Source organism: Dermacentor silvarum, chromosome 1, assembly GCF_013339745.2.
Source record: "Dermacentor silvarum isolate Dsil-2018 chromosome 1, BIME_Dsil_1.4, whole genome shotgun sequence".
Taxonomy (NCBI): domain Eukaryota; kingdom Metazoa; phylum Arthropoda; class Arachnida; order Ixodida; family Ixodidae; genus Dermacentor; species Dermacentor silvarum.
This window is the reverse complement of record NC_051154.1, coordinates 33,996,513-34,010,456: the sequence shown is the minus strand read 5'-3', so window position 1 is coordinate 34,010,456 and position 13,944 is coordinate 33,996,513. Positions and strand designations below refer to the sequence as shown.

The 13,944-nt window shown below is 50.5% G+C and overlaps 1 protein-coding gene across 9 annotated transcripts in view; it reads right to left on the bottom strand.

Annotated features, from left to right (window-relative positions):
* LOC119459688 (lysine-specific demethylase 3A) overlaps positions 1 to 13,944 on the bottom strand; it is a 335,630-nt gene that overhangs the window by 109,086 nt on the left and 212,600 nt on the right. For 6 of the 9 annotated variants that reach the window (XR_007466584.1, XM_049666291.1, XM_049666286.1 and 3 more), the window contains 2 exons: positions 8,728 to 8,810; positions 5,047 to 5,197 (listed from right to left, as the gene is read on the bottom strand). The exons of 1 other annotated variant lie outside the window; for it this stretch is intronic. Coding sequence is in view for 6 of the 8 variants with exons in the window: in XM_049666291.1 (XP_049522248.1) it covers positions 5,047 to 5,197; positions 8,728 to 8,810 (234 nt within the window). In the remaining 2 variants the exon portion in view is untranslated. Of the gene's footprint in view, positions 1 to 5,046; positions 5,198 to 8,440; positions 8,594 to 8,727; positions 8,811 to 13,944 lie in introns of those variants that run through there. 2 more of the 9 variants (XM_049666288.1, XM_049666309.1) reach the window with 2 other exon arrangements.

Here is a 13,944-nt window from a genome sequence, read left to right as displayed (position 1 = left end):
TTTGTGTCGGGTGGTGCTAGCTGCAATCGTCTTCTTAGAAAAAGCAGTCTTTTTAGTGCAGATGGTGTGATGTATTGAATATGAGAATCCCATCGTAGGTCTTGTGACAATATGACGCCTAGGTATTTATGCTCCTTAACTTTAGACAAGGTGGTTGAATCAATGGAATAAATAAAGTCGGATGAATTTTTTTCTAGTTAAGGATAACAGTGCAGACTTTCTTTCATATATATGCATTTGCCAATCTCTGCACCACATTGAAACTGCTTCTAGCGCAGTATTTAAGGTGAAGTGGTCATCGATTTCTTTGTACAGAATGAAGTCGTCCGCAAACAACCTGCATTTAAGATCAACTTATGTAGGCAGATCGCTCACAAAGAGTAAGAACAATACCGGCGCCAAGACACTACCCTGCGGTACACCTGAGATCACCGGTACGTACCGACTTAGGATTTCACATGATTAAGTTCTACGTATTGGTATCTGTCTGTGAGGAAGTTGGTGATCCAGTCAAGAATTTGTCCCTTGCCGAGGGTAAATTGAACTTTAAGAATAATTTTGTTGTGCGAGACCCGATCAAAAGCTTTAGAAAAATCCAGGAGAATGAGAACGATTTGGTTTATGATCGATGCTTGAGGAGATGTCATGGAGCAATTTGATAAGTTGAGTTACCGTAGACATGCCCTGGCGGAAACCGTGTTGAAAAGGAGATAAAATATTGTATTCGTCAAGGTGGTTCATTATGTGTTTTAGGATTATGTGTTCGAGCGGTTTACCAACTGTACAAGTTAATGAGATTGGTCTATAATTGGAAGGTTCGCTCTTCCAATTATAACAGTACTCCACGTGGCGGTTGAAGTGTGCTGTTCTAATTCTACAACTCCAGGCTATCCTCTCTACAATCATGCTCACGAGAATAAAACGCGGTAAAACATCGTTCTTCGCATCTGATTAAACCAGAATCCTGTGCAAGTATTTTGCGAGATGCAGCGTCGTCGTAGCGCAGTTTAAAAAAAAAAAAACGCACATTACTTAGCCACTCGCGGTTGCCAAAACGAGATCCAGTTCGCCTTCGCACGTCTGGCGGTGGATTAACCATGGGTTTCGGAAGGCCGATATGAATTTGATTTGTTTAAGAGCGCCGGTAAAAAACATGGTAAGCCACCTAATGTGTATCTGTGCACTCCACAGGGACGTCCGCATGAGACGGAAACACATTGTACGCTGCGCACACGGTTATGCCACGCACAATCCAAATAACTGCCACAAAGGTAATACCAGCGCCGCCTTGCTCCTGTATAAATGGGTCATGCCGATGTATTTGCTACAGGCTACAGCAGCTGCCTTTAAACGGAGATGAACGCACACAAACAAGCAGGAACGTACACGGGCGAACAAGTGGACGAAAATCTCGACCACCAGCTAGCAGCCGTTTTAAAAAGTCTATGCGCTTCTTCGCAAGAACAAGCTTGTAATAACTTCGCAAAAATGAATTACACACATACAAAGCAGAGGACTGCACGATTCGGAAACCTCGAAACTGGCCACAATATGAGGCTTGCTCCGAGGCCACTATCAACGGTGCCATGTTGGCGATCGCGCCGAAGGGCCGTCATGGCAGTGAACGCGCCCTTACTAGGTCATTCGGGCTGCCAGTCAACTGCATCGGGAATACATGAGCCGCAGCAGTACGGCCTCGCATACCAACGCTGCAGTAACCATGTAACGCCGTCAAAAAGCAGCCTGCAGCAAGTACCCGCCGGGCACTTGGGTCATTCACCAGAAACGCCAACGTGCGCCCCGGACAAAGGTCACGCCAAGGTCTTGAGAGTTGCAAGAGCTTCCGCTGGTGAACAAAAGTATCCTGGACATAGCGCCAGCGATACGGGCCCAAGCAAACGTCTCGGTACCGCGACGCAGGAACGTCAGCGAGAACAGCACTGAAGAGGTTGCGATAGCGCGGCCCGGGTAAGCACGATTGCGCGCGCGTTGACTCACAGCAGCCTTTACGAGTCACTTATCAAACTGTGCCGGGGGATCGCACTGCGGCCACGTGCCGAGCCTCCGGTGTATTGCGCGATAAGCCCAGCGAGGCGGCTCCAAGAAGACTCGTCGTCACTCCCCAGAACTGCGCGCAGGCATTTCCCGACTATCGTGACTCGCGGCTACTTCCGGACGCAACGGCTCGCGCGGTTCCGGCGTCTTTTTGTTTCCCTTCCTTTCTCCGATTCATGGCGCGCACGGCGACCATAGCCGGAACAGCTTGGTGCCTCGAGGAGGAAAACAGGCGGCACACTCTTTGAATAGCAGAAGGTACGACCATCAAGTGTGCCATGCATTTTTGCACGCAGACCGAACAACGCTGCGCTCTACCCAAGCGGCTTTTCTGAATCTGGGGGGCATTGCCATGTACTTCAACACGCGGAAGCGAGCGCGCGTACGAGTGAACAGACAACGGCGGAGCCTAGAACGGTCACGCAACCTCTTGCTGCGTCAAACTCACCGCTCTGCTCACTCAAAAGCAGAAATTTACCTATTCGCGTAGACGTGAAACCGACAGACGTCGATACTACACAGTTCCGACTATAAAATAAGCGACACGACCAGCATCCACTCAAGGGCAATTGAGATCTATACTTCGCAGGCTGACATTCGACAGCACAAAGTTGGGTTGCCAATATCTTTTAGAGCGATACTGCACTCGAAACGGAGTGCCGCTTTTGAGACGAGGCCTATCTATGAAAACGAATTAATGGTTTTTTTTTTTCCCCGGCAACCACGTTAAAATCTAGTAAATTGCTTAAAACTGCAAAATTTGAAGAAGATAAAGATACTATCACGTTTAAAGCTAACAGCAATGGAGAATGATATCAATTCTGTAAACTGCACCTAATATATACAGTGCGTTTCAGCAAACACTTTCAAAAATTCTTAAAGGTTGCCTGTGGCACATAGCACAATTCTAGTTCATGAGCTGGTCTACTCGAAGAGGCGGACATTACTTGCACAAGAAATTAAAATGCATAATTGAACAATTAACAAAAATTCACTAATTAACTTTTAAACTCATCACCTGATGGCCCATATTGCAATTTACAAATTGTAGCCGTGGAGTTTGCAAAGCGATCACTTGGAACGAAATCTCCGGATGACACCAGTTTCGATATATTAATTCCCGAACTTTGCGGAGGAATGCATTGGCGTTCCGGTTAGTTTCTTAACAAAACATTGCTTTATGCATTGAAGCACAAAATTAACTGGAACGCCAAAGCATTTCTCCGCGAAGTTCGGGAATTGATATCTCGAAATTGGTGGCATCCTGAGAATTTATTCCAAGTGGATCCGCGTTCCGAACTCCTCGGCTACAATTTGTAAATTGCAATATGGGCTATCAGGTAATTAGTTAAAAACTTCATTAGTGAATTTTTGCGAATTAGGCGATTATGCATTTCAATTTTTTGTGCAAATAATGTCCGCCTCTTCGGGTAGACCAGCTTATTCACTAGAATTGTGCTATCTGTCACAGGCAACCTTTAAGAATTTTTGAAAGTGTTCGCTGGAACACCTTGTGTATATATATATATATATATATTTCCCCGCTTTAGATGCTCTAACAGACGCAGTATCTGTTTTTGGTGGAGAGTAAACTTCCGTAAACTTTTCTAAAAATATCCAGGCTTTAAATCACAATTCCGCTACAGACGCTAGAACTTTAGACACTAAGTCCAAGGAGTTTTCCTAGGACCTGCTGTATTTTGTGTAGAACATTCAAATGCATTCCAGCGTATCAGGCGTTCCCAGACAGCTCACAAAATTAATATTCCTCAAGGGAGCCGGCAGGGGTAGAGGTCAAGAAGCGCGTAAGAAATGTGAGCTGTCAAGTGCCAGGTGAGCAGTAATGTAGACTATGTGAAGATACACGGTGCGACGTCGGCACTTATCAAGAACTCCTCAATATTACACGCACAAACTTCGTCGGCCAAGAAATACATTTCGACTCAAAACAACGTAGTTGGCAGTTAGGACGACATCCCGTTTCATCGCGACGCGTCGACTCGCGTACTAACTCCGAGACTTCTCGTTTAATAGCTAATATATAGCGCTATTTACTACATCAAACTAGAGCAAACGGCGCCTGAGAACACGAGGGGCAAGCAAGGAGACCCGAGACAATCACAAGGCTCAGAGCGCCTTCTGATCGTCTCGGCCTCCTTGCTTGATCGTCGTGTTCTCGGGCACCACTTCCTGACAAAGAACCAACTAGCCTAACAATACGTTTGGTATGTTTAGACACAATCTTTCAATCGGCGCCATAATCAACGGGACACGTTGTGGAGGATGGTAGGCAACAGCCGACCACGCTGGTGCTACAATGAGGAGCTACAACGTCACCGGGTCAAGCCAGCCAAACACAACGTGGGCTCCATCAGCAAAAACAACGTAGTGTTACTTGCAGTCAGAGCATGCCGACCAAAGCCTTGGTGACAAGAGTGCCATCAACGACGATGGAAACGAGAGACTCGGACAGAGATGGGGGCCTTAAAAGTGGATGGAAGAACCAAGGACGGCACGTCGGCCGTTCCTACTGCTTTGGTTAAAAAAAGCATCGCCAAGACAAAAAAAGAAAGAAAAAAACAGCGCGCCACCCCGACATGATGAAACCCAGTGGTACAGCCTGTTCAAGGACAACTACTCGTGCATCCTCCTCCCCTTCCAAGTTTGCATGTAGGCCGACCGCGGAAACGGCTAAACGAATGCGTGTATCACAGTTTGCTGAACGCACTACAACGGACAGCGGGGCAGCGTCATGATGCCGAGGTCAGGCGGGGCCATGACGCTGACCTTCTGCGTCGAATAGTATGCACACTATATTCATGTCGTACGCATTAATTAGACAAGCAAGGCGATGCGAGTGCCAACTCTTCAAACAAGCATACACCTCGCGGCTGGCAAGCCTCGGCAGAGCCACGGTTCGGGAACGCATCCAGTGTTCAACCGGGGCTCGGCTGAGGGTCACCTCAATTGAATAAGAGGAACGCAGCACACCTTTGGCGTCCTCTTGGGGCGCTGGTTCCGGAGTGGGTTCGGGTTTGTTCCGCCCGCGACGGGGGCTGCTCGCCGACGAGGTTGTAGCTGGGGAAGAACTCTGACTGGACGCCGGGCTGGCGTGGTACCGAGTTCGAGTCGCACAATGGCTCTGGAAAAACGTAGTGGGGTAGGTAGGTTCGATGAAACAGAAGTACCAAGTAGTAATATATAAATTATTCTACAGAAGGTGGGAGAACGTTCTGCTCGTCAGCCTTCCGCTAGCGACCATGCAAATTCAGCTCAATGGTTTACTAATATTCCTTCTTTTTGAGTAGACAATTCACACGTGTCTGCAAATGCATGCAAAGGCGTGAAGAGTGCCCCTTGCAGGCATTTTTACATTTGCAATGGAACACACAAAGGAGTCCTCAAAGAGACTAGGGAGCGCCGCTAATTTATCTCACTTGAAAAGGCATCGACGGGCGCCGCTCTGTTCACGAAACTGCGCGCGCTCTCCATGTTTAGCAGGCTCTTGCACAGAAGCCCGCAAGGAGCGGGTAAAACAACAAACGCGCTTTCTGGGCTGAAAAAAGGCAGCCGCCGGGCGGGTTACGAAAGAGGATCCAAGATGGATGCGTCAAGGAGGGCGGCCATTACTGCGAGCGGGAAGGCCAGCAAGAAAGCTGCGCGCACCGAACGTGACCCCGTTTCTCGAAAAGCGAGCTGCGCCGAATATGGAGTGTGGGAGCGGCGCAAAACCAGTTTGGCGCGCAGACCATCGAGGACGGTCCTTTGTTCGTCGACCAACACCCTCACCGCGCGGGAAAGCCGCGTAGTTTAACACTTCCGATCAAGGCAACCAACCCTTTCACGTACAAGCACCACGGCAGGTGTTGACCGTTGCCCACGCGCCCCCACTCACCATGATATTCTTAAATGAAATTTTCAATTATGTGGACAAAACGCTTGGTTTCGTCTCATCGCAATAATTCTCAAAGCTTTTCGTTTGTACTTTTGCGTTACGTGAAATAATCCAGGAAGTGGGGTGCCGCCGCAGTTGTCCGGCACGTAACAAATGGCGCATACTTGCGAGAGCAGCCTCACATTTTGAGAAGCGGCCCAGGAAGGCGAAGCGGCATTCACTGTTCAATTTCATACATTTAAACGTGCGTCTCTTTGCGGAGTTTAGTTAATGCGGAGCTTTTTAAGAGAGCGCACTAAATTTTCTTATCAGAAGCCTCACAACGAGCCACACACCTATTTCGCATAGCGGATACTGAAGCGGTTCCCTTGTGTACAGGCGACAGCACACTAGTATGTTTCCTGGTCAATGATGCCTTGAAGCCTTTCATGCACACGTTGCGAGATACCAGGCGTTACCAATACCCTGTGGTATCACTGAAGGCACGTTATACTTGAGCGGGAAAAAGCACCTGTGCTCGGCCACAGTGAACCCTATGGTGCCACGTGTTGGACGCAAGTCAACAGCGGTCTGTTATAAAGCGTACAGCCAGCATGATTCAGCATAACTCGTTGGGCAGCAGCATCACACCGCTAAGCTTATCTGAGACCTTGAACAGTAAGTGACAACGCGTGAACCAAGACGTCTTGCGGATCAACGGCACGGGACAGATGAAACTTCGTGCCCTGGTAGGCTAAGGGTCGGGACGCACGAGGCATGTTCCCGGAGGCTGGACGCAGAACCAGTTTGGGACAACCAGTTTCGGCGCCTTCCGGCTGGGGAGTCAACGACCCACGCGCGTCGGGTGCCAGTCTTCGCGGAGAAATCAGGCCGATATACGCAAGGCGACACAGGTTGGCGCTCGCCATTCAGCACGGCAGCAACCATGCGCGCACCGCCGAGTCAGAAATATCTGAGCATCTTGGCCCGGAACCAGGAGGCCGTCAAGGCCGGGTCGTTAACCTCCGGACAACGCTGAAAAGCGAGACTGGCGCTATCACCACCGCACAGCCAGCCACACCACGAGCGCTGACCTTCACAACAAATGGCCGCTCGCCACAGGAAAACGTTGGCCAACACTTTTAGCGCGGTCGAAGAGGTCCAGGAGAGCGGGTCGAAAATAACCGGACCGGGGCTTCGGCAGACGTGAGCCAAGCGCACTTCCCACGTCAGCGCCGAATGCTAAACAAGCGCTTGCGAAAGCACGCACACCCTGCGCAGCGACTCTGGACGTGCTCCCACTTCCGATCGCGCTCACTTGAACCAAACAAAAGCGACTGTAGACGTCAAGGGCGAACCAAGGTCAACCCAACTCCCAAATCCTGTCGGCGCCGGATAATCCGGTATCTGAGCGCAAATTCCCAAACACAGAGTCACAGTTCTTGCAGTACTTCAGGAGAAGCCTCCAAATCGTGAAGCTTGATAGAAGGGATCAGCAAGTTCAGAGGAGCACCGACCAAGAAGACCGCAACTGTGCTTATTGCTAGATACAGCTCTTGTCTCGGATAATGAGTGCCAATTAAAACGCAACGAAAATACATTTATCCAAAAATAGGGGCGTAGGATTACTACGCGTACATAATCCACGATGTGGTAGGAGTCATTCACTGTACGGCAGAGGAATAAGCCCGACAAAGCATGCAAGCAAGGCATATGGAACTAAGAGTTAAAAACATGAAGGATGGGGAGTTTTGACTACAAAATATTCACGCCGAGCAATTTTTCGCCACAACTAAGAGCCAATAATAGGAGCTTCAAGAAATTTCTTAGGTATTCTCTTGCAGAAAGTGCATTGTTTTAAAGCTGCACGGTTGTCTAGGAGCCACTATTTTTAAATCCACAAAACATCCACAAATCAACGCCGTCAATCCTGATAAAATTAAACCAAAATGAAAAATCCAACAAAAGTGAGCGATTCCAAGGCGAGACCAAGGTCGCAGTCCTACGCTGTATCCTGCCTCGTAGGCAAAAACAGGAAAGGAAGCGGACGGGGAGAGAAAAAAAGCCCGAGCCAAGTAGTGGTGCAATACCGCGCCCTCGGGAAATCGCGGGCGGTTTTAAGTTTTCCTAGCGCAACTATTGCTCGGAAGTCCCGCCAAGACCGACCTCTTCCCTCGCACTGATCAATGAAGGTAGGCAGGGCGGAAGTACGAGACAAAGACCGTGCCCGGCCTTTGTGTGAGTAATCAGCATTCTTTTCATAACAGATTTCAACGCGATGACGACGCGTTCAAGAGAAGTCTAGTTCTACACAAACCCCAAATGTGAAAGCATGGGTAAACAATGCCGCCATGCGATCAGTGCCGGGAGACACACACACACGACGTGCGCACATACACCCACACATGAGCACGAACGAGAAACGAGGTGATAGTAGCGATGCAGGACACCTCGTGTTCGAGGCGCACTAAGAGGCTACTCCGTAGAGGGTGGACACCGGCGCACACGTACGCTGCGATCAGCCGGTGCAGAGCTGCGCTTGCTTAGCGAGTCCGATTGCACGTAGAGCCCGATTGGACCAGCGAAAGCAGACCAGTCGGCAGAGCGGATCTCTCTACACACAAAGGAGACGAGCCTCGCAGATGACCGTGCCAGGGGATCCGGACGGCGCTTTCACGACATCCACGGGCACACTCGTCACACGCACACACTTGATCGTCCGCACAGGGCCACAGCACACAAGATCGTCGCCAACAGAGCCGAAAAAAAAAAAGAGAGACAAGGAGGCTTTCACTTACGACTTTGATCGGGCTGTTGAGCGTGCACGTTCTGCGACGAGGCGTAATCCCGACGTTCTCTCCCTTCAGAATGGACTCGACTACTGCAAAGAAGAGCAGAGCGGGGGTCACGGGCGAACTGCGCACGCGCGGGGGGCCGTCTCCTCAACGGCGAGAGAGGGACGCGCCCCACGTGACGCGCCGCGGCAGCGGCTGCCTGGCGCTCGCCTACGACGCGCACGACCTGGCGGCGCCGCCGCGCTTCGCCACATGTTCCCAATCGCATGGCTCGCGCAACATTGACGCCGACAAAAACAAACGCGGCCGCGGGGCAACTACCCTACATCCGTCCGCGAGCACTATTACCGCGCACGAAAGATATCCGATTTAACCGCAGCTTCCGCCTCTGTCGCAGTAGATCTAGCTGTGCTCCATGCCTCGGACGTACTATCGCCAGGATTGTACAGTGGCTACATCGAATTCAACAAAAATTTAGAAAGGCTCGTGTGCGTATATTTCAATTGGGGAAGTAAAAGAGCGCTACTTCAAATGAAAACCTAGCAGAAATCCCCCTTTTTTATTGTTTAAAAGCCGCAGCGAATTGTGTTTAATACAAACAAAAGCAAAAAAAAATACCATTAAAAACACCCGCCTCCTGTGAAACATGCGTATTCTTTATTTCAAAGACAAGCTGTAAAGTATTCCTTCCGTACATTTTTTTTTTCTCTATTTGGTATGCATTTCTCGCTAATAACACGCACATCTGCAGCATATTCATGTCGCTGCTAGACTCGCTGGGTATACGTACAAAATGGTGAAGGTGCCATTTGTAATGCGCAACAGATTCGGAGCTTGTGCGGAGTTAGCGCGCTGGTCATTCATAACAAAACAGAAAGCTAGTATTTCAGTTGAAGGGGTAGCTTCCGCAGGTATTGCTGGAACAAATGCTCAAGGAAGGCAAATATATATAATAAGCGCCACGACGACACCACTTCATGGAGTATAATTTCTAAGCATTATCGATTTAAGCTTTCTGAAAAAAACCTTTCGTCATACCATGTCCCTGTTAGGTAGCAGCGATAGGATAGCACGGACCTTGTCGCCTTCGCCGAGTTATTTAACTTTGGAGTGCTGCTTACACGAGCGAGATCGATTAAGACAGCGTCCATGAAGATTCTGACGCGGGGGTTCCCGACCGCCTGCTTGTCGGTGAGAAATCGGGTAGTTTCAACCGTTATCTGTAAAACTGCCTCGGCACACGAAAATCAAACTACGGGATATGCATGCTCACCACTTCGTGTGATCATCGCCCAACAGTGCACAGAAAGGTAGCGCATACGGGCGCGCCGCTGCATGAAACATGCTACGCCCACTCCTCGGGAGAATCGACATGCACGACATCCTGTAGTACGCGGGACAAGGAGCACAGTTTTTGTTAGAGATGCGTCATAAGCGCTTGAAATGTGACGATTCTTCCCTCTGCCGCCCATGACTCCCGCGTCCTGGTCACGTGAACTTCGTCACTCATGTAACCACCCGCATTTGGCGCAACAAAGCGGCGTCGCAGCCGATGCAAGCCGGAAAAACACCGCGGAGCAATCAGCCGCAACGACCTGGCTGAAGGAACGGGAAGTCGACGCGCGGAGCTGGCTGTGCACGCGCCAAAGGCATCGCTACACTTTGGCCAAGTTTATGCGCGTCGCTCCAAGCTGTGCATCAGCCTGCTGCAAAAGCTGGTTTTTAAAATGGAAAAAACGGCCCGGTTGCGCGGCGGTCCAGCCACACGGCTGCCGTCACTGCCACCAAAGTGATGTTGAAACGAGCGGAACCTTCACACGCAACCGCCAATAAAGCAAACGACACTTGGTCCACCACGAGCGTCCGCCCGTGGTGTCAAATTGGCCGCCTGTTATGGCAGCTAAAGCTTATCGCGCGCACTGATGCATCAGCACACTCAGACTTACGCGAATTGAACGGAAAGGGAGCGCCGTGCGTGTAGTACATCTGGAGAATAACATTTGTCCAGGGCCGGTATTTTGCAGCGATGCGTTATGCTTTATTCTGTGCTAGTCTCATCATTCACCGCTCACGGCCGGCTGATCCCGTTGATAACGTGAGCGGACCGTCGCTCTGAGCACTGACCAAGCGCGAAAAGCACAAAAAGGCATTTGCATCGGAAAGGCATCGCTACAAAATACCGGCCCAGTAACGTTAAAACGGCAACGGGCGCAGCACAAATTAACCATACACGTGACGTCCCAACTAAACGCTGGTTAATATAGCTCACCGTTGTAAAGGACTGCGGAATAACTAAACTAACACCTCTGTCAGACGACATGCAAAAACTCTTTTACGCAAGCGGTCTTTTACCAAGCTGAAAGACGAATGAAGAGGTGTTGCGCAGCAGACACACGGCGCCGACAATCTCCTTTTAGTGTTTCCTTCTGGTCACACTACCGAAAGCGTGGCGCTAGCGTTTGAAACAATATCGACAAAAAAAAAAAAAAACATGTATCAGGAAATATAAAGTGAAAACTTATTGTTTACACGTTTTCAAATAAATTTAACATAATAAACATTAATATAAAGATTTATTGTAGTAGTTTAAAGAGCATCATCACGTGACATCCCCAGCCCGTTCGAACTGCTTACGAGAGTACAGAAGAAAATTAGCATTACTGGGTTTACCACACCTTCTGCAAGACAAAATTATTTTTTTATGATGAGCCTAGGCGACAGAAAATTACGCATTCGATTATTTTCTTTAATCTATGATAATTGCTGGTGTCCATTGGCTTCGAGGCTACTCCTTTTCGGCCGTAAAGGAGATCGGCGAACTCCTCTTCCAGAAAAGACCGCTTCTGAAAAAGAGATTGCTCCGTGTAGTGTGTCTGCGGGTTTCGGGAGAAGTCTTTTTGCTCAAAAGACTTTCGAGTGCCCGTGTGACAGGGGTATAAACTAGTATTCTAACCTGAACATAGATCCATCTAGACACGCGAGCCGTTACGCATTTCTCATCCATCCGAACGCTGCTGCCACTGCCCACAGCCACTGAGCCTTCGCGAACAGCGTTAAAAATCAGTCCTACCAGTCCAACTTTAACCCTGACAGCGCTGTGGCACGGCTTAATTTAACCTTATCGTACGTTTTCGTCTCACGTGCCCGCCAACCGCGAAGACTCCATGTCGGCAGCCATACTACAAGGACTCTGCCCACAATGGCTCAATGTCCTGGATACTTCGCGTAGCCGTCGCTTGCAGACGATAAACCGCGAAGACTCCATGTCGGCAGCCATACTACAAGGACTCTGCCCACAATGGCTCAATGTCCTGGATACTTCGCGTAGCCGTCGCTTGCAGACGATAAACCGCGAAGACTCCATGTCGGCAGCCATACTACAAGGACTCTGCCCACAATGGCTCAATGTCCTGGATACTTCGCGTAGCCGTCGCTTGCAGACGATAAACCGCGAAGACTCCATGTCGGCAGCCATACTACAAGGACTCTGCCCACAATGGCTCAATGTCCTGGATACTTCGCGTAGCCGTCGCTTGCAGACGATAAACCGCGAAGACTCCATGTCGGCAGCCATACTACAAGGACTCTGCCCACAATGGCTCAATGTCCTGGATACTTCGCGTAGCCGTCGCTTGCAGACGATAAACCGCGAAGACTCCATGTCGGCAGCCATACTACAAGGACTCTGCCCACAATGGCTCAATGTCCTGGATACTTCGCGTAGCCGTCGCTTGCAGACGATAAACCGCGAAGACTCCATGTCGGCAGCCATACTACAAGGACTCTGCCCACAATGGCTCAATGTCCTGGATACTTCGCGTAGCCGTCGCTTGCAGACGATACACAGGTAGACACGCGCTCTCGGTTAGCTCGGCGAGTCTGTTTACCCCGACGAAGCGCGCTTGGCGGGCAATCCCGGAGCATGACGGATAACTAAGCAGGAGGCGGACGTGGTCCAGATTTAGCGACCAGTTCAGCGCACAACCGAGCCACGCCGCCCGCGTGGGTAGCAGAAAAAGCAGGCCGCTAATCGGCGCACGGGCCCTGCAATCTAACCTTGTCAGCCGGCTGGCTTCCCGAGCACATCTGGCACCGCGGGCGTTGCCCGACCGCCACGGATGACCCGAACTCTGGTCCGGTCCAAGTGGACTAAGCAGCGATAAGAGCGATATGCTACCCGGCCTCTAGCGTGGGGTCTGGCGCGGACAGGAAAAAATAAAGATAGCACTGACATGCTTCGTTTATGCATCTAGGTGCACACACGACGCGACAAGTGTGACGTCTGCCTTAGCTGCCATGAACCTGGTCCCGACAGCATGGCTCCGCCAATACGAGAAAGATGATGGCTTGTCTGTCCAACCAAGGTCGGTATTTTGTAGCGATGTCTTTCTGGTAATAATGCCTTTTCTCGCTTATCGCGCTTTGTCAGTGGTCAGAGCGACGGTCCGCTCGCGTTATCAACGGGATCAGCCGGCCGTGAGCGGTGGATAAGACTAGTGTAGAATAAGTAAGTCATAAGGCATCGCTACAAAATCGGGGCCCAAGTCGCTCACAGTGCACAGACTAGAGCACTGCACGGGCCGATTTTTTTAGCCCGAGCCCGGCCCGCGCCCGTTTTTACGTTGGGCTGCCCGCCCGAGCCCCATCAAAACTTTTATGGCGAGACCCGGGCCCGGCCCGGGCCCGGAAATAATCTACGTTACCCGCCCGGCCCGGCCCGCCACCCCTTTACCTTAGGCCCGAGCCCGACTCGAAATCAGCTCGAACCCGGCCCGAGACCGAAAAATAATGTTTTTTTAGAGTTGAGACGCCCGAGAATAACTCACTGCACGTTACATGCACACCACCAGAAAGCCCGAGCCCGGGTCAAAAAGCACACGCCGTGCCCGAGCCCGTGAAAAAACTGTTCTACCCGGCCCAGGCTTTCGAGTAAGCTCGAGCCCGTGCAGTGCTTCTAGCACAGACTCCTATTATGTGACGCAGACGTTGCGACTTTTTCCAGGGCTGCGCGCGCAGTTGAGACACTGCCGCACAAGGGTGGCGAGGAAAAAAAGTTGCGCTTCAGAACGGAACACAGAGCGAGCCGTTGCCAGTCCCGTTCCCCCACAGCATCACTGTCCGCGAACCCCTTCCCACGATGTGATCACGCAGACAACGCAAAAACTCGTTTTCTTTTCCGCCGCCGAGCAAGCAGGTGAGCCGGAAGAGTGCGCCGAGACG